The following is a 26,916-nucleotide window of genomic DNA, read 5'->3' on the forward strand; positions in this document are numbered from 1 at the left end:
AACTCTCTCTCTCTCTCTCTCTCTCTCTGCCAAATTCTTGCAGTTGAAGGTACACCAAGTGAATTTTACCTTCTTAACCTCTGAAAAGAGGTTAATCCAAAGTATATACTAGATGCTAGTAATGCCAGAAGATACTGTGGCCAATTCATTGTATCGTAAATGAGCATTCTGTGTACACCGTAAGAGAGGTTTGTTTTTTTCTATTGGAAGAGGTGCCAGTATACACCCTAAACTGAAAAGCATGTCAGGCTTGGTAGAGTTTGCTTCCAAGACTGTTTTCTAGACAAGTATGTGTATGCCTGTGTGTGAGGGGGAGCAGTGAGGCAAGGTGGTATTGAGCTGTCAAAGCTGCATACCTGCTCAGAACAAGAGTTCGTTTCCCCCATCTGAACAATTTGGTGATTATAGATGATAAAATGCTCTTAACTTCAGTTAGAGGTCTGCCCTGGGGATCGTGAAGGTCCAAGGTTCAAGCCCTGTTGACAGCCAGAGTCGGAAGGTTTTCATAGTTGCTAATGATGGAATTAGTTTTTTTTCCAATTTTCTTCCTGGTTTATATAATTCACATAATGAAAAAACATCCTACACAGATTTTATAATTATAATTGACTGATTATAATAGTTTTTGGCATGATACCCAGCAAAACACAGGTTTTCCACAGGCTGGTTATTTGTCACATACTTTGGTTACCATTGGCAGATTTGAGTCTGGTCCAACTGATGGCTCACAGGAAGATTCCTTCTGGCCTCGAACACATCCGCCCATGCACCAGACCTGCTGTACAAAATTGTGTCCTCTGCGCAGCATGACTTTATATGCAGTGTACATGTAACGACATGCCACATGGAGCATGCCATTTTGTTTCTGTATGTGATGCATGGAGGTGCTACTCATGAGGCCTACATCACTGGAAAAGTTGGGGCCACCTTTATGAAGGGTTGTCCTGATGGGCTGCAGTGGTATTTGTGATACCAATGATCTACAACTCCATGTGAGGCAATCCTGTTCCATAAGGTACCTGTGGTCACAGGTCAAACCCCACAACAATGTGGTTGTGTTCCTCTGGTATACAATGATTTGTGGTATCCTATGAAAAAGCCTGATTTGCAATTAGGAAAGTACTTCCAAATTCTTCCCCCTAAGTTATAGTAATGATGGAAGTATCATCCTGGGATGGGAAACCCACAAAGAGGTGTTCTGTAGGCAGGGCCTTTGTGTTTTCTGTCTTTTGGACCTGGTCACCAAAAAGATGGCTTCATTTCAAAGTATCAGGGCCTTGTGCTGCACATAAGCCAGTGTGCTATTTCCTACAGGCTGTGGGACTGGACTGTGATCCCCCAAGCCATTCCTGGGACAAAAGGAGAAAGTGATTACAGACCATCTTAGCCAGTTGATAATACGCCTTCATAAACGGTCCCTAAATCTTAAATGTGGCACTTTAGACATGGATGTTTTATGTTCCACTGAGCAGTTACATTTCTGCAAAATAACAGGTTTCAGAGTAGCAGCCGTGTTTAGTCTGTATTCGTAAAAAAGAAAAGGAGTACTTGTGGCACCTTAGAGACTAACACATTTATTTGAGCATAAGCTTTCATGAGCTACAGCTCACTTCATTGGATGCCTCCAGTGAAGTGAGCTGTAGCTCACGAAAGCTTATGCTCAAATAAATGTGTTAGTCTCTAAGGTGCCACAAGTACTCCTTTTCATTTCTGCAAAACTGTGACAGTGATGGATGCCTTCTCTCCATAACTTGGTTGCATGTGGTGTAAAATGACAGATCCTTGGTTTCTTTAGCACAAAAGGTTAAAAAAAACATGGAAAGCAGAGTATACATAGAGACTGCTTTACCCCCTCAGCGGGGTAGTCTAGGATTGCTATGGCATAGCAGCTTCGAAATTTTGAAGTTGTGTGGGTGCTGCTATCTGCTCACTTAAAGCATAACCCGTCTTAGTTCCTGAGTTAACTGCGCCTCTGACCTCCTTGTGCCCTCCTCAAGGCCATTCCACTGAAGTCTCAGCCTCTAGCCGCCATCTTTCTTGGGGCAGAGTCCCATGATTTTTCTCTCTAGACCTGGGCTTTAGGCTGCAGACTCCTGCAATTCACTGTGATTTTCTCAGCATACTTAGCTTTACCGCAGCACCTGCAAGCCTGTTCTCTCAGGGGCAATGACAGGGTTAATCAGTGGCCAACCAGCTTTCTCAGAGCAAAGTACTATTTATTTAGAACAAAAACATTAGAGAAAACAAATTATAATGGAAAACAGCTTAAATACATATCTAGTTTACCAACTGGTCACTCATCTTCCACAGGGAGAGTCTGGTAGGATTTAAAGTACTTCAGGTCCACTGCAGACCTGTTACCTGCTTTGTTTCAACATGGATTTTTAGTTCCTACAGGAAACATCTTTCAGCTCACCCATTGAGCCAGGTATACAATCACTAGCTTGCAGGTAAAGTTACATAAACATTTATAAAGTTGATACAATAGTGTTTGAATATTCTGTGTTTCCATAGCATCGCAACTGTCGGTGGATTATTGTAATTACATACTTTGAGAACAAGAAGTACAAGTGAGAAGCCTTCTTTCACAAAGCTGTAAATCTTGTACAACAGTGGAGAGAATTGAACTTTTTCCTGCTTTCTCGAGACACTCAGCAGGTGGTGTTCGATACAAATTTATAAAATGCTTACTACATAGGTAATCATTTTATTTAGCCCACAAACTGGAATGAGGCTGTCAAGAAAGAAAGGAGTTGATATTTTATTGAATCCCTATTTGTAATGCTTCTGAGAGGATTCTGACAGTCCTGTTGGGCTCAAACTCTGGATCTCACTGATTTGGAATTTGTTTTGTACTGTAATTCTGTTTGCTGTATAGAGGAACTGCCTGTATGTGTTCAAGATAGATCCCAGACTAATGCCTTGAGAGCTTCGAAGTTGCAGAGTAACCACATGATATAGATCTACAGAGACAGGAACTTGGGACTGAAAGAGACCGCTAGGGTCATGGAGTCCCATTCGTTGCTGGTAACCCAGTCATACAATACTGTTCATAAACTTATCAAGCTGCATCTTAAAACTAGCTAGGTTGCTTGCCCCCACTACTCCTACTGGAAGGCTGTTCCAGAATCTCATTCCCCTGATGGTTAGAAACATTCGTCTGGTTTTCAGCCTACGTAATGAAGACTCTGAGGGAAGGCGCACAGTAGTTTTGGGGAATTGTTATTTTTAGCTTAAAATATTAGGAGCAGCTTTGTTTGAAGCTATTAAATTTTGCCCAACATGAGAGAGGCTTCTCAGCACTGTCTACCATTCTGTTTTCTGAACCAGAATTCTCTGTTTGATCTTGTTTATGGACAGAGTGGGGTAAATCTTGCCCTTATCTGACACCATTTGCCACCTATCTACTGTCATTCTACCCACAAAAACATGCACAGAGCATTACAGAAGCAAGCAGAGAGGCAGCATGCCCTGCAGCCAAGGACCAGGGGGAGTCCTTGGAAATTTTTGCCTAATTGTTTTGTTTATGAAACTCTACAGTGTGTTTCCAGTGGATTTCCTAATGAACTGGTTTGTTTTGAGACTTACTGCAATGCTAGTAATTACACCAGAAACGGGGGGTCAAGGCTCATTCCTTCCCACAAGCTTTCAACTACCAGCGAGTAAACATGCAAATGCACTTTTTTAGCTCTTCCTGTTTTGTTTTGTTTCAAATTTAACTTTTCATTAACCTGAGGACAGGTAGTCCTCATCCACCTTTCCCATCTTGCTTAGGCATCTTCCTGCAACTTATGGTGCCTCAGCCAGTTTACAAAACTTGGGCATCTAAATGGGTGTCCATTTGAAGCCACAGAATGTGGAGTTCAGCGGAAGGAAAATTTAGAGAGAGGGCACATGACTGTTTCCGTTGCTATAAGTGTAGGTGGGTAGTAATTTAGCTGAACCCTAGTCTGCCTGAATTAGGTCGAAGACATAAACCTGCCAATTAGGGTATTATACTGGGAAGGGAGCCTTTTGGAGACACCTGCATCTCTGAGTAGTTAACAGAAACCTGTAACCTTCCTGTTCAGTTAATAATCTGAAATTTTAGGTGGAAAGAGGCAGTGTGAAATGAATTAGCAATATGTTTTCCCCCCAATATAAGTGAATTAGTGGATAAGAATTTTAGCTTCCTCTTGGAAGCAGTCATTTTGCTTTTAAGCAACCTCCTCTATGACCCCAACATCACGGGCAATCCAGAGTTAGATGCATCAAGCCAAAGCTTCTGTTCTGCTTTTAAAACTGGCTTAACAAGGAGAAGAACTTCATCTTTGAAAGTGTACATTTTTCTTGTGTTTAAACCAGCATTAAAGCAAAATGGAATTTAGTTCAGTCTTGGTTGATCTTGCATATTGCCAGGTCTGAGTTCAGCAAAATATTCAAAACAGGCCTGAGTTCAGCAGGAGGCCCAGAAGTGCCATTTTTTAAAAACTGATTTATTTCACCTAAGCTTCTATTTCTGCATGGGGAGAAATGTTCCTTCACATTAACTTTCCATATGCTACTGAGCAGATTGGATTCTGTTTTCTTTTAGTAGCTGGGAAGTCAATTGTTGGGGAGAAAAGTGATAAAATGAGATCCAGCTTTCTGTATATTTCTATTTTATTTTTATTACTGTTCATCAAATGAGTGATTTGACTTAATTTGTGTCCTTTTACAAAGGATTATTTGTGGTCATAGAAGATAATTTGACAAATCTGAAAGACATAATAAAAGGTTGGTGAGACTTAGCAGTTTCCCTACTCCCACCTACTGGGAACGGTAAAAAGATGGTAAGAGATAATGGGAAGGAGGTCCTTGGCTTAACTAAATAATCAGTTCTCCCATTTAGACTGTGGGAACGTGGCAATGAAATGAGTTTTTAGCCCTTGGAGGGCTAAAACACTGTTTGCCTCTTTAGGAAAAATGCGTTATTATGTTCATGCAGTCTCAGGCTCTCAAAGGGGCCTGCTGTCCCAGTTCTGAATTGATCAGATCTGCTGCGATGGGATAAGTTGCAGGACTCAAGGTGGGGATTTTATTTACTTTGGTCTTTTTTTTACATTTTATTAAGCTCTGCCTGTATACTACAGTAGACTAGCCTGAAGTCTGTGTTCTGTGATAGTGCGAAGAGAGGGAAATCTGTTCAATATTGACTGTCCTCCAATCTGGGATCCTCAGCTTATCTAAACAGATTTGTTTATGGTTCTTTTGCATTTGCTTTGACCATAAGTAGTCCCTGCCATGCTTTTATCTTCATAACCTATCTTTTGATAACCAGATCCCTATTGCTCCTTGGGGAGGCGGTCGGTGAAGTCGCTAGATTCTGAAATGAGAGATAAGATGGGGGCAGAGGAAGCCTCGATAGAAAATATGTGGATTTGGTGAATTCCTAAAAAGCCCTTCTGGGCTATGAGGACGGTAGGCTTTTTGTTAAATACTTAGCTCAAGAGAAACACTAAAACTAAATATATATTTTTCAGTTATTTCACTAAATGGGCCCTTTGAGTCTGAGAATCATGATTCACATGGGCACCAGCCTTCTGCACCCTCATGCTTCATGTAGGCAGTCCTGTGTTCTGTCTAGAGTGCAGGCAGGATGAGAGAGAGCTTGTTGTGTTAAAAATGGTAGGCATTCACACAGGGGTGCAGGATTTTATCAATAGGCCAGTGAGGGGTTCACCGGGTGAAGCTTTTTTACTGAGCTGTCATTATTTTGTTTTTCAGAAGTCAATTTGTTGCTGCTTTGGGTCTCTGATTCCCTGTAACTGAAGGAAAACAGCAAACCCTACAACATACTTTCATTTTCCTCTGAACTTGCCAGCAGGTCCTAGGAGACCCTGGTTATGAATATTCTGCTGTTTGATCTGTCACTTTCTCGGCATGCATGGTGACAGCCACGCTGTTTCCCAGCAGTTTGGTATGGCAATCTGGGTACCAAATGAGAGGAGAAGAGACTCAAAGATGCTTGATTAGATCCCAGAGTCCCTTAACTCCATAGCTGTAAATTTTTTCATCTGTCATTTCGACTTGACAAGTGTATGGCCTTCATGTTGCCATTTAGTCATGGTCTATGCTTTTGGTGACCTTGTCACTAAGTCCTTCTGTGGGTCTAAAGCAGGGATGAATTCCACTGAGAGAGCGGAGAAGGAATCCTGTCATAAAGATTCCTTGGGCTACTTGAATGGGATTTTTTTTTTTAACAGCATTTCACTTGTAGCATGTATCGATGGGCAGGGCTGGCTCCAGGCACCAGCAAAGGAAGCAGGTGCCTGGGGCGGCCAATAGAAGGGCGGCAGTCTGTGCGTTATTGAGGCGGCACGTCCGGGTCTTCGGCGGCAATTCGGCGGCAGGTCCTTCATTCCCTCCCTTCCTCTTCGGCGGCAGCTCAATTGGGTTTTTCTTTTTCCTTTTTTTTTTCCCCTTCACCACTTGGGGCGGCAAAAAAGCTGGAGCTGGCCCTGTCGATGGGTCGGGGATGTAAAGGGGAGTTGGGGCTGTTGTGCTGTGAAGATTGGGACTTCACATCAGGGTTTCTATAGTCCAACCAGCACCAAATATGTCCATCCAGCACCATTTTTTTTTTTGAAGAAAGACATTTGTTTATAAAAGTGATTCATATGATGCATGCTGGTTAAGCTGCACAGCAAATCAAATCCTGTACCTATTAAATCCAGGCAAAAGGGTAGAAATGATTAAACTTGTGCCACTGACAAGAACTGGGGCAGCGTTTTCCGAGCAGATTTTTTTTTCCTTGTGCAGATCTTTTAAAATCTGGTCCAGAACTAGCCAAAGGCATGCCATCTTGTCTAAAGGTATTAGCATTTAGGGGCTTACATAAAGGAAACAATATTTCATACCTCTCCTTAACGCTATCGTTTGGGTATAGACTTGCTCGTTTTATAACATTGGAACTAAAAGACCTAGACATGTTTTAATTTGAAAGCACAGATTTTTGGAAAGCAAATTGAACTCTGTAATGAGGTACTAAATCTCAGAAGTCTGTGTAACTTTAATTTAAATGTGATTAGTTCTGCTTTGGACTATTTTACCACGCTTTATGTGCAGACTCTTCTTATTTTATTTTCTATCCTATTTATACTTTATAATTTGAAGGTACATCATAAATATTGAGAGCTACCACCTATGTTGCATGTTCTCTCTACAATCTCTGGTGAACTGTCAGTGTTCCAGCTCTAATGACTGACAGCTTATTAGGAAGTGCTACTTATCCTATCCTAACCCTCCAGAAAGGAGAATTGGGAGAGGCAGAGTAGACATGAGCAGGGTTGTTGATTTGCGCATGCCTGTTGATCTGTGTTTTCTGCAACAGTCACAGAAATCCATTACAGACATTCAGAGAATTGATTAAATTTTCACAAACAGCTGTACGGAGAGGGGTTTCTTGAAGTGCGGCTCATCAAGGTGTCCAGTATCTCCACATGCGAGGCACAGCTGAAGGGAATGTCACTGTCACCAGAGTGTATAACAGTAAACAAGGGGCAGAAGAGAGGAGGGCAGCCACATGGCTTCTGTGCATGATGTGTGGCCTGGACTGATTGTGAGGAAGGTTTAATGTCTTAAGATAGTGTCAGCTCCTTGTATCCAAATGGTGGCTCTTCTATTCTTGGAGTTGTGAGGAGGCTGCTCAGCATCCCTCATCTGGGTTCATGCTTACCTGAGAGCTGAAACTGAGGAACTGTAAGTGTTGTTTCCTCTCCATTCTGAATGTCCTCGTCTTCTGCTCCCCCTTTTCTGAACATCCTGCAAAAAGAGTTGGTCTCCTTTATTCATAGCTAGATTATAAGCAGAAGAGGCCTGGCTCCTTAATGTAGTTACCGTTTCTATACAATAGAGCAGAATCAGTGCTCCTGCAGTACAAGTCATTCAGGGGGCACCAATTACTCCTTTGTCATGGTCTCTTACCATTTTATACAATGGTTGGAACACAATAGGTCCCCAGAGTTCTCAGTACTTGAGAGAACCTTTCAAACCTCCTTGAATTGCCTCCCCCCCCCCTTTGTTCCTAATTTTTCCATTAGAAACTAAGGGCACAGCTAAACTCCCTTTCAGAGAGCTTTCTGTCCCTATTTGTAAATTGGCAGAAGAAGGATAAATGGAGGTGGGGAGGGACTGTGTGTGTGTGATTCACCTTCAAAAATTCTAGCATTTGTAGCCACATTTAGATACTTACCCATCACTCCATTTTTGCAAATATTGCTAAGAAGGTGCGGAGGTGGGGCAAAATATTGAGAACTGGGTGAGTTATCTAAACAGGAAAGCTGAAGAATACATGTTTTTCTTTGTCCTGTTTCAACCGCAAAAACAGCGGATGCATATAAAGCCAATCTTCTACACCTCCACAACACCCCACCCCCCTGTTTACAGTTGCATTGAGAGTACTTGCTGCTTTGAAGCAGGATTACGCTGCTGTGGCAGAGAGAAGTGGGTGGGGGAAAGAATTGTTTGGCCATTGTGGGACCACGAATATGACACAATTGCCGTGGCTGAGGAAATATCATTGCACAGACTGGAGGAGGCCCCAGAGGAGAGAGGCTCTGTGTAAATTATTCATGCTCACTAGTGTGAAAGCAATAAAATAAAATTAAAATTGAAATATAAACATACATCATGTTACGTTTGTGCAGAAGGCGGGAGCTTGGCTGCTGCAGACTTGTGGCATTGTAGGGGATTGTGGAGGTTAAGCCAGGGAGACTGCAGCCTGGAGTGTCACTTCCCAGAATAACAATTGGACCTGAAATAGCCCAGTGTATGAATTCCTGGCAGTCTTTGTACATTGAGCCTTTGGGGCCTGTAGCCCCTGCCTTGTGGGAGTTAGTGTTACCTGTTTTGGCTTTCATGGTTGCATTCAGGATACTTAGCCCCAACTGGCTGGATATTTGCCCTGTATTCCCTGAAGAGAGATGACCTTAGTGTGCTGAACACATGCTGATACCAGGGTAGATGCAGGAAAGGAGATATTACTTGTCTATACAGCTTTTTGTCTGGATTAGCCCTTTGCAAAGGGGAAAAGGGGCTAATCTCTAGGACCAACTGGTGATCCGCTCTGCAGGGTGCAGCTTCAAGTTCCTCCTCATAGGACCACACAGGTCCTTTTTTAATTACTTAAGGGAAATCAGTTGAAAAGCCGCTCGATACAAATCCCTTAAGCCACTATTGATGGAGACACTGGGGAAAGCTTCTGCCCAGCCCGGAATCTGAAGCATGGGGCACCATCTGGGTTCTGGCAGCTCCTTGGCCAAATTACATTCCAAGCCTTTCTTTCCTGCACTGTTTTTCATTAAATGAATTGAGATTGCTGGAAATTGTCTGGTCATAAATATTCCCTCCCGCTCAGTACAGTCAGGTTACTACTGCTCCCCAAGTCAGTGCTTCGTTGCAGAGCAGAAGGTGGCCAGCACTCCTCATGAAGTGAAAAACAAGAATGGGGGGGAATCCTCTGGCTGAGGAATTGGGGCAGCAGGGAGCTTTGCAGAGAACCTTTCTTCTCTCTGCTGCTTCACATTCAGGGCTATAAATATTTTAATGCTGTTAGTAACAAATGAGAGAAGAAAAGGGAGGAGCACAGCCATACACGGTCTAATTTTGTGCATTACTGCTGAGAAAGTGATAGAAATGTAAGCGGATGGCTTGGAAAGTGTATGTGTTGGTGTGGGTGTGAAACAGCTTTAAAAATATAGTCCTGGAAAATGATTCTAATTACATCATCCTCTGACTACAAAGCAGAGTGGAAATCCAGTGTGAGTGCAAAACAAGACAAGAGTTTGTGGTTATCTGAGAGCCCAGCTAGTAGAGTGCCACCTGCTTCTGAGCACCAGAAAAGGAGTAAACACAACTCACTTGGGGTGATAAATTGTTTTTTGTGAAGCTCTGCATTTCCCTGATTTGCTAGCAATTTACAGAGAGGCATACATGCTTCAGTGCTGGGGGCAGATTGTTCTCTGTAAGGGGTATGGATAGTCTCATACGTGACTCGTACAGTTTGGCATGGTGAAAATCTATCCACCTAAAATACATTTCTATCTAGTCTCTTGCACAGCTACATTCAGTAATAAATGTGTATTTGTAGTTCCATAGGTCAATTTTAATGCTATTTTGGTAGCCCCAAAAATGGTACAGATTTTTCCCTAATCTAGAGATGCTTCCTCTAAATGTAAAACAGTTATTGCTGTTTAGCCTCTTCCTTACTTCCCATCTGCTCATCTCTTTCCACCTCTGCATCCCCTGCAATTACATGTACCACTCTCTTCTGAAGCTGCAGTAGCACAGATCATTTTTCAGTGGAAATGCATCCGATGAAGTGAGCTGTAGCTCACGAAAGCTTATGCTCAAATAAATTTGTTAGTCTCTAAGGTGCCACAAGTACTCCTTTTCTTTTTCAGTGCTGTAGACCTCCAGTCTTTAGTCACCAGAGGCTGTGTGTGGACACAGCCAAGCTTCTTTCTCTGATGTTCAGTTCTAACAATTTAACTGTTACAGTCCCACTCCTGGGAATCTAATAATTATTGTGACAACTGTTTAGGAGTAATAAGTAACTTTTTAAGCATCTTTTGAAAATCATTTCCTTAACATGTGGATAAAATTATTCTCTTGGTTGAACTGTAGTGAAACTCAGACAAAATTAATATCAGTCAGGTTTTCCTTGCAGGCTGTTGGTTGACCACTCTACTTGATACACATCTGTATTTTTATTCTAGTCTGTTTTGTGTGGGTACAGCTACTTCAATGACCTGATTGCCAAGCAGGCCTTTTGGTTACTAGCTGCATCCAGAGGGGTCAGTGCATGCTCCTTTCCTCCTCCCCGCAAACTCCTGCCAACTAGTCAGTTAACTTTTGGTAGATGGGGACAGCTGGACAATGCTCCTCCTCACATCAGAGCTGTGCTCCTGTGCCAGCAGAGAACAGGCCTTGATTCTGGATTCTACCACTTGCTGTGCACAATCATTTCCAAACCAGACATCTTGATTTAGGAATGTAAGATTTAACAGGTACAGTATGGCACCAGGATAGGCTTTTGTACCTTTGAGGCCTTTTTCAATTAGGAAATGTTGTCCTGAGGGGTTATTTGTATTAGTTACATGCTTACAGGCGAATGGATAAGTGATCTAGAATCTTTCATCTCCAAGCTTTCAGGTCAAACCCTGCCTGGGTCTATAGTAACCAAAGTTTCATACCATCTGACTGTTGGCCTCAATCAATTTCAGTAGAGCAGCATCCCATTACCTTAGTTCCCACTAATTGGTAAATTTGTTGGCAGCCTCAGAAGACAGGAAAAGGATTACTTTGGGAGCTGAGGTCTCAAATGCCCTCTTCAGATTTCACCAGATCAAGGATGAGGGATACTGGCAGGGCTGCCTGGGGAGCTGGCACAGTCTCTGCCTTTGCCTTATCTATTCTAAGGGCAGATGAAGTAATTCATTCTCCAAGGTTTTCACCAAATACTTTCACGCATCAATACACCCTTGCTATCAGCTGTGGGAGTTATAAAGTAGATATGCAAAGTATTAATCTGCTTTGGGAGGGGGAAAGTCTGGAGGAGTTGGAAGGGGAAAGTTCCTCTGAGCTGGGCACACTGGCCGAAGCACTGGACTGATCATGGTGTTTGGAATTCTCTTGCAGTGCACGTGCCGCAAAGACATGGTGAAGATTTCCATGGATGTTTTCGTGAGGGTTCTACAACCGGAACGTTATGACTTGTGGAAACAAGGGAAAGATGGTGCTATTCTGGACCACATGAAACCCACAGCTCTGACCAGCCCAGAGCTGGAAGCCTGGAATGAGACAAAGCCTGAGCTGAAAGCTAAGCTGCTCCGCAGGTAAGGAGGGGATGGTATCCACTAGACTTTCATAGTTGTAGGGGCTTCTCTGTCTGAGGGGTAGCTATCAACCCCTGCCTGAAGAATGCCTGAGGAGCTGCTGTGCAATCTTGGCGGTACAGGCTCTGGTGCTGGGGTTAAAATTTCAGTTGCCCATCTCTAACAAGAAAAGTGCATATGGAGCTCAAAATTCCTAGGGCTCGTGGGTTCCCCTTTATCTAGGCATTTGTACTGCATTAGTCGCTGTGATATAAGAGCCCTAAAGCAGCTGGCTTGTGTGTAGGGCAAGTGTTGTCAAAAAGGTCCTGCTGGGAATGTGTGATGGCTCAGTGAATTGATATTTCCAGGGAGGAGTTTACAGGCAAGTGAGAAGAAAGGTTTACACTCCTCTAACAGCCCAGAGTCCAGTATCTTGTCCTCCAGTGGTAGCCAGTACCTGGCATCTCTTAGACAAAGCCATATTAAACCCATAATTCCCCTGGTCCACTCTGCCGTCGTGCATATAGCCTGTCTCAGTGATTGGTACGGTATGAATACAAACATAGACAGACATGGGGAGAAATTGCTTCCTGACTTTTGCAGGCAACTTGAGCTCTGAAGCATGAGATTTGATTACCTTATTTTAGCTTCTCTAAACTTGAGAGAGATTGTATTCTAGTATGTACATCCAGGGCTCAGGAGTCGGGACTCCTGGGTTCTGTTTCTATTTCACTGTGACATTTTGGGCAAGTTACTTAACCTCTGTGCTTGCTTTTACACATGTGAAATGGTGTAATGCTACTTTACATCCCAGGATGAGGCTTAATGTTTGTGAAGGGCCTTAGTTGAAGGACACTAGAGAAATTCAGAGAACTGTTAGTATTAACATTGGCACATATAGATAGGCTTTGAAGGATTCGACTTTCATTGGTGAATATTGGTAACCCTCGATTTCACCGTGCACACACAAACCAACAAAAAATATTTCCACTGATGACTATCAAAACCTACAGATAGGCAAAGTAAGAAGAATGTGGCTTAAGTTTGATTTAAGGATATTTACGTTATATATTTTGACATCATATGTTGGCAATTTGTGTGTTAATGGTTATAAAGCTTTAACTTTTTGAACCTCTATGCCTACGATCATTAAATAGTATCCTGAACCCACCAATATCTCTCACAACTGAACATTTAAATTGATAAAATAGAAAAAATGCTTTAAAATGAACATTGATATTATTTCTCAAAATTATTTAAAAAAAAATTCTGCCGGGTGCATATATAAAAATCCTTTCCTCAATACGACCCTGATTCTTAGTTTTGCTTAGTCTTTTCCCTTTGGACAGATGCCCACATCTCCACTGGCCCTCTTATAGTTTTATCAGAAGGGTCAAGGATTGAGCAGGTCAGGAGAACTGAGCTGCTGTTCTTAGTCCAAGAGTCCAACCCTCTCTGTAAGGATTGAAGCTCATTGGCATGTGTGTGATGAAATATATGCTGTATCTGTCCATGCAGTACCTACTTTGACTGAAATCCTCCAAACACAATCTGACACTTTTTTTAACCAAAACTAAATTAATGCAATGCAAAAATGTCTTCCCTAGCATATGGAGTAATTTTTAGCAATAAGAGACTGCCTTTGCCATCTGAGACCTTTTTGGTGACAGAAATATTGTCCTGGATTTCACACTCCCAGTTGATGAAACTGACCATATAAAATTGTCGTTTTAAAATTAGTACCCAGATTTTAAACCTTGTAAATACTGATCTAAAGTAACTTGAAAAAAATAGTCAGAACTATTCCATATCTTTTGGTTGCATAACTCCTTTACAGTTTTTAAATATTATGGAAACATGTATTCTTTGTAAATATAAACTTGTGTGGCCCCCATCCTGAAAAACAAGATTCCATACAGTAAGTACGATAGCTCCATCTACCAGGGAGCAGGAGGAAAAAAGACTGGCAGCAACACAAAGTATATCTAGCTAGGCTCCTTCATATTTTCTTCAGTCTTTCCCCCCCTCCCTCCACCCTGAAGCATGGAGTCCTCTGCCTTTTGCTGCTTTTATGTCTAGTTTGGTTTCTGTATTTATCAAAAGAAAGTAGTAGAGGAATTGGAGAGAGGAAAGTGACCTTTAAAGAATTTATGGAGAATTGTTTTGACACTGCATTCCCTATGAATGTTGCAGGCTCCCAGTCCACAGGTGGATGACTCCCCTTCTTTCCCCCTTCCCTACCCTGGCCCCCTCAGGGCACAGTCTGGTCTCTTCTGTGGGATATGGTTAAAATGAATGAGTTGCTGAACCTCTGATACAGCTTGAGCAGCCAGTGGACAGCTCTGGAAGGCTTAGATGCCTCCAGATCCTCAGGGTGCAGTTCTGGACTCAAACTCTCCTCCAAGCAAGCCATTACTGGATCTTGGGTCTTGATTTCTCAGGGCATGTCTACACATGGAGTTAATCAGGAACAATTCCATGTATAGACGAGTCCTTAGCTTTCCCTCCCAGGGACTAAGGGCCCTCAGGAGCCATGACTCCTCTCATTTTCTTTGGGTAATTATAAGGTTTTTTTTCTTGGACACGGCTGTAACCTTCACGCTTCCCTTTTATCTTTCCAGAGGGAAAGTACTATGTTCAGGGAATCTTTGAATGGAGGCTTCAGCCCTATTCTTTCAGGCAACTGAGTTCCATATCTCTGTGCTGCCCCTAAGTCCTTGCTTTCACTTTTCCTTCTGTATTTTCCTGCTCTCTGCTGCTCAGTCACATGTATCTGTGGGCTTGCTGGTGAGCTCTCAAGGGGCCTGCTTACTACTGTGCTTCTCTTTTAGCTGCCATGTTTGTGTGGTTGCCTTTATTGCAGCACCCTGGAGATCTCCAGGGGTCCTCGATTCCTTTCCTACTGCCCTTTCACTCATTGCTAACTACCTTTAAGTGCTTGTCTTCACTACCGAGGTAAATCGACCTAAGTTATGCTATTCCAGCAACGTGAATAACGTAGCTGGAGTCGACGTAGCTTAGGTCGACTTACCCCGGTGTCCTCACTGCGCTGCATTAACAGGAGACGCGCTCTGGTCGACTTTGCTTACTCTTCTTGGAGAGCTGGAGTACTGGGGTCGACCGGAGAGCACTCTGCAGTCGATTTAGTGGGTCTGCACCAGACCTGCTAAATTTATCTCCCAGTTGTCGAGACCAGCCCTAAGTCTTTTTTTTGTCCTTTTTATCTTTTTTTTTTTTTCCTTCCCCCAGCCTACAAAAAAGAGTAACTTTCAGCTCTAGCTGTGGGTTTCACCAGCAACAGAAGACTCGCCTGTTCCCTAAATGGTGGTTATTACGTTTGTGGAAAGTGTACCTAGTTAGCAAAGATCTAGTCTCTGTTTCTGACCTCCAGTTCAACAACCCTGTCCCTTTTCATGCGTCACTCAGTTGCTTGTTGGCTGGCTTTGTCCCAGTCCCCCAGGTTGTTTGTTGAGGTCCTGGTACTGCTCCTTTTCCAGAAAGACATGGATCGCTTCCTCATCAGGGTATTTTCTGCCCATGAGCTTTGAGGAGTTTTTTTCCCAGCTTACACTTTTTATGAATGGCGAAGTTCAGTTCATAACAATGAACAGTATGGTAAAAGTCTGCTGTCAGAAATAGAGCATGAGGTGCATTTCTAGTGGAACTCTGCAATGTAAGGTTCCACAGGGGCAAAAGCCAATATTTGAAATGCCATTAAGTTGAGCATAAGACCTTGCTTCATTTGGCCAGTTAAGGCTCTCAAATTTCTCTAACTTTGACTCTCAATGGGAGCTAGGTGCCTAATCAGCTTAGGCCTTTTTAAAAAAAAATTCTGCTAGGTATCTGCATCTTTAAGCACCTAAAATATAAATTATCCCTAGTTTCCAGAATTTTTATGTAAATTTAGTTCCTTGCCTCAGCAACTCCTGCATATGGAGCTTTGTATTGTAGTTGGGATGAAGTGTATTGTGACATTATATGTAGCCTAGAAACTGTCTTAATCTTGCCTGCTTCTGTTGGCAAAACAAGAGTTTAATAGCTTCTAAAAGAATCATTACTTGATTCCAAGACTTAATTCAGCCTCCCTTTTGTCTGTTCATGAACGAATTTCTAGAGCCATTGCTACCACTTGGGCAGATGCATCTGATATGGTTGACTTGATTTACGGAAGGCTGTGATTCTGCAGGTGTGGAACCCACCCTTTGGCAGAGTATTGTACTCCAGAATCTAAGATTTCATTTAAAAAAAGGTTCTCTCTCTCATGGTTTTAAAAATAACCTTAAAAATGTGAGCTGAATGCAAACCAGTGAGGTGATGTCTGCATGAGTCTACAGACAGCCTGAAACAATAGCTCTGCAAGGGGTAAGCTGCTCTGTTCATCTCAATTGGGTGTTATCTCTGAAACCTAAAGATATGGTCACTTACATTTCATTTTCAGCTATGTACTACTGATTATTTTAGCATAAACATCAGCTAGAGTGCTTACTCCACAATCCCAAACTTCACTTTCACTCTGCCCCTAAAGTCAAAATAAGTAACACTTGGGTTCCTATACTGATTCCACTAAATATTTTCCTATTTAATTTAATAAAACCCTCTGTCCTTAACGTAAATGAAGTAGGTTCAGAATTTTCAGTTTTCTGCAAAATCTAGGAGACCTTGCCTCAGAATTTAGGTCCAACTTGTTAGTGAGTATACAGGGCTGCTGTTTTAGGTGGATTCACTATATCTGAGACCACCATCACTTCTCAGCAGTTAGATCTTTCCTTACTTTATAAGGTTGATTTTGGTTTTCACATAAAGCCTAAATTTTGTTCTCACTACTTATCACTTCTGCTTGCTGTATGGAATCTTGTTTTGTAGGATGGGAGAAGAGTGGGCATACTACAAGGGAAAAATTACATACCAGTAATTGTTGTTTGTAGTCCTCCCTTTCTCCCATCTTCACATCCTCCCATCACTTACACTCCATTGCTCTTGTATACACATGTATGTGTCTCCTAATTCTGTTTGTTTTTCGAGTGCTTTTTAAATGATTTGCGGGAAAAGGAGTGGAACGTGGCTGTATAAATCTCCTGTGCTTTACAGTCTTTTTGACTTAGCTTCGTAGCAGGAGGCGCTCTAATTTTTGCTCTACTGGAATCTTGTTTTGTAGGATGGGAGATGAAGAAGAGGACAACAAACAAAATTACCGGTATGTAATTTCCCTTTTCCCCTTTCCTGTTTTCCTGAGGTCCCCATTATGAAAAAGGAATAACATTCCTTCTGTCGCTGCTATAAAGTAATACTGAACTCTTCAGTAATGGACTGCTGGACGGAACAGAACCCAATCCCAAGGTTCTGTTACTGTGGGTATGAGCCACAGCATAAATACGTAGAGCAAGAAAATGGGTCTGACTTCCTTAGGGATGTTTGAACCACACCTCCTTGTTCTGCTCCATAATTTCTTTGGTGGGAGGAGATTAGCTGATGATTAGCCATTTCTTCCGATTCTCCATTCTCTAACCCTGGTGATAGGCATTTATGCTATGCTCATATAATCCAATTCTAGCCTCAACTAGACTGTATTATCTCCATGTTCTCTTCTCTAGAAGAGAAATAGCATGGCTTGAATTCCAAACATACTCCTAACTTCATACTTTTGAATGTGTCCCTGGGTTTTTAAACCTTTTTCCTAGTATGGGAACAGCTTCTCATTTCACTCTATCAAATCCCTTCATAATTTTGAATGTCCCTGTCAGGTCATTTAATGCCAACATGTCCGACTCAACTGAGCTCATTGTGATACTGGATTTTAGATGGTTGTCAATGTCAACTGTATTTGCCACACTGGATTTATATTCAGGATTCAGTTTAAAATAGCTTACAACTGTGAAGGTTTTTCAACAACCTGTGCAAGAAAGCAATCCTGCACTACCCCCTAGGACCATGATTACCTTTTTTCAGTTTTGCCAGCTTTGCTTGTCACTTGAATAGATGAGCAATTGGAATGCTGTAATTAAGGCTGCTTTATTGGAAGAAGCTTTTCCTGTTCTGTTTTCTGACTCTGCCCTGTAGCTGTAGCATAGAGCCACATCCCAGAATCCCTTGAATGACTTTCTCTGTCCTTTTGTCCAAACTATCTCTGCTGCATCACCCATGTTTACATCATTTCTCTCTGCAAACTAATTGCCATCTACTGCCATTAATCTGCCCTCACAAGTAACCCTACTCCTATTTTATTTTCCCTCTTTGGTAAACAGTCTCCCGTTTTTATTAAATCTGAAGATGTTATCCTGGGTTGGCTAGGTCTCTGTTGTTTCAGTAATACCAATCTTAATCTTGAACACCTGTAGCTGTAAAATCAGCAGTTGAGTCATGTCTGATCCCAGTGGCATGGAGGATATTCGGGTACTGTCTCTGAGGCCTCCTTTATTTTACGTTTGTTTGATTTCCTAATGGTGTGCATCTCCTTCTGTCAGGAGAGGTTTTCTGGGAGCTCTGTTTGTCCCATTCTAGTTCTGGTCTGTCATTCTTGAATGTGCAGCTGATGTACTGAATAAACCTAGGCTAGCGAAAATGCTGCCCTGACATGGTATTTGCATAATGGTAAATTGATTGTGGCTAAAGCTAATTGGTCAACAGAGCGGGTTGCCAATAAACAGCAGCTGCATTCCAAAAAGTTTAATTGGATTAGAAGGTTTTATAAATGGGCTGCCAATAGGAGAAGCAAATAGGAACTGGAAGGAGAATGGTTTCTCCCTTGGTCATGCTTTCTTTAAGAGGGAAAATCTTTATAAAGAGGAAATTGAATTACAATAGAAGCCAAAAGAACCAGCGTGTGTGTTCTCCTCCACACGCTTTCCTGCTTTCCCTCTCCTTTCCCCACAATTCTTGCTCTGCACTGTGCAGACTAGTTCTGTCCCCTCATCTAGTATTGTGCAATGGTAGAACATTTCCAGAGATGGCTCCACTTCATCTGGCATGTATTTAAATTGATAACACCAGCAGAACATTAATCACAACAGACCTATAACTTTTTTTAAACCCCTAGAATGAAGAGTTAGGTTCATTTTAAAAATCAGTATCTGAGACCGTTTTCACTAGGAAGCCTGATGAGTGACTGTTTTAAAAACTTGCAGACCTAATAAATGTGTCCATTATCTTAAATCCAGGTATTACTAACACCTAGACAAGAAACAGATTGCTTGTATTAATTGGATCTTATCTTTGTTTAGTGTAGCCCTGTGTTGTCCTCCAGGACTCTTCCATTCCCTTTCGTTGCTTTGTGTCATTCCTGCCCCCAGCTTTCCCGCGTATAATAATTGGCCTGTTACTTTAGAGAAAACTGAGTGGTGTGGGGAAATTCTCTGAATGCTCATTTTATATGAGAGTCCTAAAATACTTCAATTAGGATAATTTTACAGGTAGTTGGCCTCTTAAATACTGCTCCCTCTCAGAGCCGATCTTCCTAAAACAATTTCAGTCTCTTCTTTCTCCCAAATAAGCTTCAGGAAAGTCAGCATGGTCTGGTAGTCAGAACTCTTAGGTTCTTTTCTCTGGACTGTGACTGAGTTACTGACCTTCAGCAGGGTCACTTAACCTCTGTGTGTACGTTGGAAATGATACTTGCTTCCCAGGTGTGTTGTGAATGTTAATATCGGCTTAGAGCACTTTATGAATGTTAAGTGTTGTTCCTTTCTCTCTTTGCTCCCCACACCCTTCTTTCTCTGTGTGAGCCTACTACGTAGCAGTGAAGCCGCTCAGTTTACCTGGGCTGTTGTAAAAGGTCCACCTACCTTTTGTCCACTCTGCTCATAACTTCCCAGATTATTCCAAAATCGCTGTGATGCACTTTTCAAGCTGTTGGTCCAGTGACCTCATGTAGCCATGTTCTCCATATGTTTGCAACTCCTGGATTGAAAGAATTCTGCCTGAACACCCTCACCAGGGTGAAGTTTATCTTGTTCTGTGAGTTTGTCCAAACTCTTTAGTTTAAACTACTCCTCAAGTCATATTGAAATAAATCTCTTTTCAAAAGAGGCAAATGCCACCTTTCTGGCTTTTTCATTCTTTCCAAATAGTTTTCAAACCCCATAAACAGCTAAGTACACCATAGTGTGAGCTCTCCAAAGCAGTAATGTTCTCATGGAAAGATCACCCTAATTTCATGTAGTTGTGAAGATTATCTGCCCCAGGGTTCCTTTTAACCAGATTCACAGTCTGTTTCCGATATCGGAAATGTGTCCAAGTAGGTAACATCATCTTTCTTCTAGTAATGTCAACCCACCTACTTGTAACTCCAGAAATACAATTTCTTCAGATGAGAGTGCTCTTTTTCCCCCTTCTGCTTATATCCCTGCAGCTTCAGGAGGGAGAAGAGCACTGTGAAACCTTTATTGCATCCAATATGAGGTTAAAGCTTTACAACTTGTTGCAACCTTTGTGCCATACTTGTGAATAATAGGGGTAAAAGACATTCTTTACCACAAATAGCCTCCAAAACTTGATTCTGCTTAACCAACTACAGAAGATTTAACTTCTAACTAACAGTTTTGTCCATTTCTCTCTCTTCTGAGGAGATGGTATGTTTTCAGGATCTTAATGAAGAGAAAAGCTGTGATCCTTCTGGGTTCAGCTGCATGTTCGAGCTAAAGAATGTCTTGCAAGCGTGAAGTTAACATCTATACTTAGAGGGCGACCATATGGTTAGAGTCTAGCAATTATAAATTACTGTGCGCGTGGATCAACTTTCTTCTGTATTAATCATTCATTATTTCTCAGGTTGTTTTTTTCTTATATGATTTGTTGCCTCATAAAGAGCTCTGTTAACTTCATTCTACTCCAAATCTAATTAGCAGCTGAGTTTATGGACAGGCTCTGAGGATGTGGAGCTGGATTCCAGCTCCTGTAGAGTCTTGGGCAGATGAATTGTCATAGATGGCATTGCGTTCCTCTATAATGTGGTGGCAGATGCAATGGCATGGAATGGGGACACCATATGGAAGCTGCTACTTTCGAAAATCTCTGCATGCTAAAATGATGATGAAAGTCACAGCTCTCTGAATCAGTCTCTTCTGATAAAGGGTTTTGTTAGGCTCAGACCCAGGGTTCTGAGATCTGTTTGATATACTATTTAAAAACTAAATGAAGTGTGGCTCCTAAACTGGAGAGACTCCCTGGTTTCATGTCCCCTTTGCAGATAGTGACCCTGAGCAGCTATCTTCCCCCTCTTGGACTTCACCAACAGGCCATTTCACTCTCATTAAGGCTGTTGTCTCCACTAGGCCTTTAGTGTCAAATTGATGCTTGATATCTAATGTGCTTCTTTAGTTAGCCTTCCCCATCACCTGTGAGCCCTGTTAATTGTACCGCTTCTGTTTCAAGTTTTTCAAAAAGCCATAGACTATCTATATTGACTTAGTGCCCTAAGCAGTGCATGCCTTGCTTTTTAAAAATTGGTGGCACTTGGTAGTGTCTGATAGCTGGATTGTGTTCCTTTGCAGAGTACCTTCAGATTTCTGTAGGGAGGCAGACAGACATCTAGAAAGAGACAAAAAGGTGGAGTGCAGGCAGAGAACAAAATATGACCCTTACTTCTGTAGAAAGTTTGCAGAAAGTGGGCAAAAGGAGCTTAGATTAAAAATATAGTTTAAAATTACTGTAACTAGATAACATCAGTTTATATTAATGGTGAAAACTTTCTTGGGGAACCTTAGGGATGCCTCGAATTAATAGCTCTTGTGAATGGATCTTAGATCTTGTGTTGTTCAGGCTTACCTGTTCAATTTTAGATGTCTGCTCTGTCCCTGCGGCTGTCCTAGGCCATTGTTAACCAGCCTGTGTTCTCTCTCCCAGGAAGGTTGTTTGGTTTCTGTACTGAGCCCTTTCTTTGCAAGAAAGTAATCATTTATGAACTGAAGGCTGTTTCTTTATGTGAAACATTATTTCTGCCTCTCCAGGTCTCACAGAAAAAGAAGTCAACCCAGAAGGCATAAAACAGAGGATCAGAAGTCTCTTGGGGAAGTCATAGCTATGGAGACTGCCCTGGAAGAAGTCAAAATGAAGGAGGAGCTGAAAAGAGGGCCAGACCTAGATGAAGAGGAGAGAAGTAAAGTGACCGAGGGGGGAGAAGGTAAGGGTCATGCTCACTGATGGGCACATTGTCTTTAAACAGAAGTGGAGCAAACTGTTTCTCCAAAATGCATTTGTAAATAAGTTATCTAGAGTTTATTCCTCCTGAAAAAATCAGTGGAGTCTTTCCCTGTATTAAATCTGTACTTTCTGAGGTACACCATCATTTACAGTACAATTAATTTTTCCCTCTAAGAATGCAGTCCAAATAGCTTTCTTGGCAGAGCCTGGAAGTTTTGCCAAAGCTATTAGTTTTGTAAAAATATAATTACAAGAGGAGTATTTTTTTTAAATATTGCATAAAGGAATGACTTGATACACTTTTTGTCCCCTCCTGTGAGAAGGAATGCTTTGTGCATTCTTATGGGCATTAGATTCCCCCCCCTACCTACCCTCACCCCATGGGAGGCTGCAAATAAAGCTGATCTTAAGATGTGTGAGATCCACAGGTGCGAGGGCAGAAATTTGACTGAGCTTTTTTTCCTCCAATCCATCTGGTGGAGGGGTGAGTGGCTGAGCTAGCACAAGTCCCTGGGATCCCCACAGAACCAGCACAGGTTCCAAACTTTGCTTCAGGAGAGGAAGTGTTGTTTAGTCTGATCAGGGAACTGGGAGTTGAGACAAAGGCTGCTTTCCCCAGCTCTGCCACTGAATCTCTAAGAGTGTTTTGGCAAGTCACTTAACATCACGCTGGCTGCTTTTCATACATTTATTCAGTGGATGTGATATTTATTAACCTTGCAGGATTGTTGTGAGAAGTGTTTTTGTAAAGTGCTTTAAAAGCCTTGTTTCAGAGGCACCATGTCAAGGAGAAAGTATATTGAAAGTTTGGCACAGTGTGTGTCCTGGCTTGCGGATGGTGAGTGATATGTTTCTCTCTAGATCACATGATATGTGTTGATGCTCACTGTTGAAAAACCAAGTCTTTTCTTAAAAATCTGTAGCTCTTCCCACTAGGGGCCCTTTCTGTTACCACTAAAGCAGTCTGTTTCAGTGCTGTATTGATTGTGGCAGTTCATGCTGCAGGTAAGCGTGAGCTGTAGCTCACGAAAGCTTATGCTCAAATAAATTTGTTAGTCTCCAAGGTGCCACAAGTACTCCTTTTCTTTTTTGCAAATACAGACTAACACGGCTGCTACTCTGAAACCTGACTTTTGAGAAACTCTAAAGCACTTAACAAACATTAATGGATTCATCTTCATATAATGTATACCCCCTTATTATTCCCAGTTAAATTTGGGGGAAACTAAGGCAGCAGAGATTTAAATGTCTTGGTGACAATGTCACACAGGAAGTCTGCAGAAGACCTGGGACTAGAACCCAGCTTCCTAATGTAGTTCCATGATCTGTCAGCTAGACAGTTCTCCCTTCTGCTCCAAGGAAGATAAGATGATGTGGAATATTAGATATGGAGAAAGAGCAGTACAGCATGAGAAGATACTTCTTGTCACTCCATCCTGAAAATGCCAGCAGTGCATTAAACTATACACTTGGCTCATGTACAAGTTTAACACTTATTGCCTGTAATAAATGGCCTGAAAAAGCTGATGTCTCATGGGAGACTAGATACAAGTGGCAGGGACAGATCTGAGATCCTTAGACTTGGAGAGGAGAGAAGAATGGCTGTGTTCTAGATGAGCAGATTTTTAAATCACACACTTAGCTCTGGTGTTGAAAACTGCTAGCTTAGAAGGGACAAACGGCATTTTCAGCACCATTGCAGAAAATTTGACAAGCAGCTAGTCTGTTTTCAGTGCAGTTTCAGGGGGCCACTGTGCTGATAACCGTTGTCAGCAATGGGTCAGTTTCTTAGTGCAGTTTCTTAGGACTTTTGAAAAGCTAAATACACTTGATTTTGCCCATCTTCTTGCATGCCATGGTCTGCATTCTCATCCTGAACCTTCATACAGATTTCAACTAAATAATTTGATTTTCCTTTGTTTACTGTTGAAACAAACTGTTTACTGTACAGAGTGCAGAAGAGAGCACCTGGCTGACCTGAGCAAATAGTTGCATATTTTCCTCCCCTATTTTCCTTATCTCCTCCCCCATCCCGGCTTCCTCAGTTTGCTTTGATTTTTAGTCTGGTTGTTAAGGGATTTTCCACTTATTCCAGAAAAGAGGAGCAAAGCAGGTTGGGAGGGGGAGGAGGAAGAGGTGGGATTCTTCAGAGATCACTGGCAGCTTTCAAGAAATAAGTCTGTTTCGTGTTGTTGTTTTTTGGACTTCTTGAATATTAATAGCTATGGTTTTAAGGGTTTCTCACCCAGAAACTTGACAGTGTTTTCTCTTTGGCTTTTATGACTAAGCTTTGTTAGTAATTTATCATTTCAGTATCAATGCTTTCAGAATTTCTTAGCAGATTTCCTTGTGACTAGAAGTTAAGGAGAGAGCATTACAGCTCTGCTCCTCTCTGAGTGAGTTAGAAAGAACGTAATGCATGGACCAACAGGTGCTGTGTGCCATGCTGTACGTGTTATCAGTGCTTCAGGGCTGGGATGTAGATGCCTGTGCTTCACAGGAGGACTCTGTCTTTTGATGTGAAAAGAAGCAACGAGACAGCTAACTGTGAAGTGATTGTATATGTATATTGTGCAACCAACACACACACACGCACAGAGAGAGAGAGAGAGTGTAATGTTTTAGCATGCACACAGACCAAAGGCAAAAAATTCAAATTTATGCCAATGATTTGTAATTGCCATGTTATCTGGTGCCTGTAATACATTTTTTATATATGTTTATAAAATAACTGATTAGACAACCCTGCAATACCTGAACACTACAGTTCAGTCAAGAGCACAGTAGACATGTCACCTTGCATTATTTTATTGTCAAGTAGGACATCGCTGAGTGTCACCCTGTTTTCTTCCAGCTTTGTTTGGGGAGGGGTAAATAAAGTTCCTGGGATACAGTAGTCTTGTCATGTGATGCAAAATCATGTCTTGACACCACATCAAAATGTGTTAAGGTAGTGTGGACCAGCAAGATACTTCAGATCACTTCCTAGCATCCTTTGGGACAGACACCCCTGTTAGAATGAAAACTCTTCTTTAAAAGTCAAATTTCATGCTAGCTACCACCTGCTCCATAGAGAGTCAGCAGTGCTACTTCATTTGACCACACATGGCTACTGGAAGGTGCTTCCTTCCCCTAGGGTTGAGTGTGCTACTCTTGTATTGCTTCCAGCTTCTGTTTGCTTGCAAGTTTGAGACCAGTTGGGTTCCCCCACAAATAATTTGAAGGGTGTAAACATAAAAGATGGAGAGGAATGTTTTAGGGTATGGAGTCCAGACCAAGAGGTAATGAAATGAAGTTAAGAAAGTGAAAATGAAAGTGACTGTTACTGGGAAGAGACAAGGAAATGTCTGACTCTTAGAGAGTCTCTCTCACTGTGGGATAGTCTCCAAAGTGGACAGGTGAAAGTCCAATCATTTGGAACACGTAAAATGATTTGGACAAAACACTAGAAATCACTTCATGGCGCAATACAGCGTTACTAGAGGGATGCCGTGGAGAAAGACTTGCGAGGTTTCTCCCATCTCTAATTCCTCTTGTGGTTCTATGATTGCTGTGCTGCTAGATTGACGCACCTGTGAGTAAATTGAACTGTTTTGTTAAGCTCGAACGAAATAGAAGTATTGCAATTGTTAGGCCTCAAACTTTTGTATACTTTAAAATGCAAGCCTTGCAAAAAATAAAGTTTAAGCATGTGGTCAGGACTCGCTGCAACCAGATAACAATTTGTGCTGACTTCTATGTACTTATCAACCCCAAATTACCCACATTTAAGATCTAATTGGCTCCAGAAAATAAATAGGCCCAAGTTATATGAACAACTAACAGTTGGACATGAAAATTAAATACACATCTATTATGCAACTAGGGCAACCACATAAACAATGTGGCCCATCCTGATTGTTTGGTCTGTTCTAAAACACGTCAAACCATCAAACCGTCAAACCAGATAAAAAAGACGAAGGCACGGGACTGTGTGTGTGTTTTCGGTCATAAGGAAAACCTGACCCACACCCCCTAAACCGAAGGGACGTGCACTTCTCAACTGTCTGTACCTGGCCAGTGTGGAAAGCAGCCGACTGAAGGGTAATGCATTTTCGAAAGAATGCAGGGAAAGTCTATGGAGTAAAAAAAAGTCTGGTTGCTCAATATAATCTGCCTTTTGTATTCTTATTCAGTGCTGGTCTTTGGTTTTCCTTTTTTTGTTTTGTTTATGCTGTTATAGTAAATCATTAAAAGCCTTTCTTAAAAAATAATTAGTAGTTCTTACTTATTTTACACAAACACTACTTAAGCTCATTACATCTGTGTTGGGTAGTGGGAAGTAGCAAACGCCACGGGGTAAAATAGGGCTCCAAGGCGTGCCTCCTTCTTCCTTTATCTCCACAGCATCTATCTTTATAGTTCCTTAAATTGTATTGTTGACAACTTGAAAAGCATTCAACTACAGCTGGGCCTGAATTGCTGCTGTTAATGTCCGTCTCCAGTCTTCTGTGCCAGTGCAGATATTTGGGCTTATAGGTATTTCTTAGTAGCAGATGAAGTCAGTACTCCGCAAAGTTTTCAAATGTGGATGCCTAAAGTTAGACTCCTACATAAGTAGCCTGATTTTTCAGAAGTATTGAGCATCTGTAATGTCCATTGAAATTGGCATACATTTTCTACCTGCTTCCGCCCCAGCCAGCTCCCCTTCTTCTCCTCCAAAAATGAAACTATTGCATTTTTAAAGTTTTCATGTCTACTTGCTGTGCTATTTGGATCCATTTTCAGTGAATGAATAGCTACCCAGGGTTCCTACACTAATCCATCGTAATGAAAAGGTAGTGATTTAAAAATAAAGACCTCTTCTACATCTGTAAGCATTCCTGATTAACAGACTTCCCCTTCGACTCTCACTCTGTTATTCCTGGATTCTGCTACATCTTTCAGATATACCTGTAAATGACATCTT

At 41.8% G+C, this 26,916-nt stretch overlaps 1 protein-coding gene across 8 annotated transcripts in view; it reads left to right on the forward strand.

Annotated features, from left to right (window-relative positions):
• Nucleotides 1–26,916, forward strand: part of KDM4B (lysine demethylase 4B) — a 224,851-nt gene that overhangs the window by 113,916 nt on the left and 84,019 nt on the right. For 5 of the 8 annotated variants that reach the window (XM_043502586.1, XM_043502585.1, XM_038383771.2 and 2 more), the window contains 3 exons: nt 11,659–11,855; nt 16,990–17,028; nt 21,776–21,948. In XM_043502586.1, coding sequence (XP_043358521.1) covers nt 11,659–11,855; nt 16,990–17,028; nt 21,776–21,948 — 409 coding nt within the window. The remainder of the gene's footprint in view (nt 1–11,658; nt 11,856–16,989; nt 17,029–21,775; nt 21,949–26,916) is intronic. The other 3 variants (XM_043502583.1, XM_043502587.1, XM_038383772.2) reach the window with 1 other exon arrangement.

This window comes from Dermochelys coriacea, chromosome 25, assembly GCF_009764565.3.
Source record: "Dermochelys coriacea isolate rDerCor1 chromosome 25, rDerCor1.pri.v4, whole genome shotgun sequence".
Taxonomy (NCBI): domain Eukaryota; kingdom Metazoa; phylum Chordata; order Testudines; family Dermochelyidae; genus Dermochelys; species Dermochelys coriacea.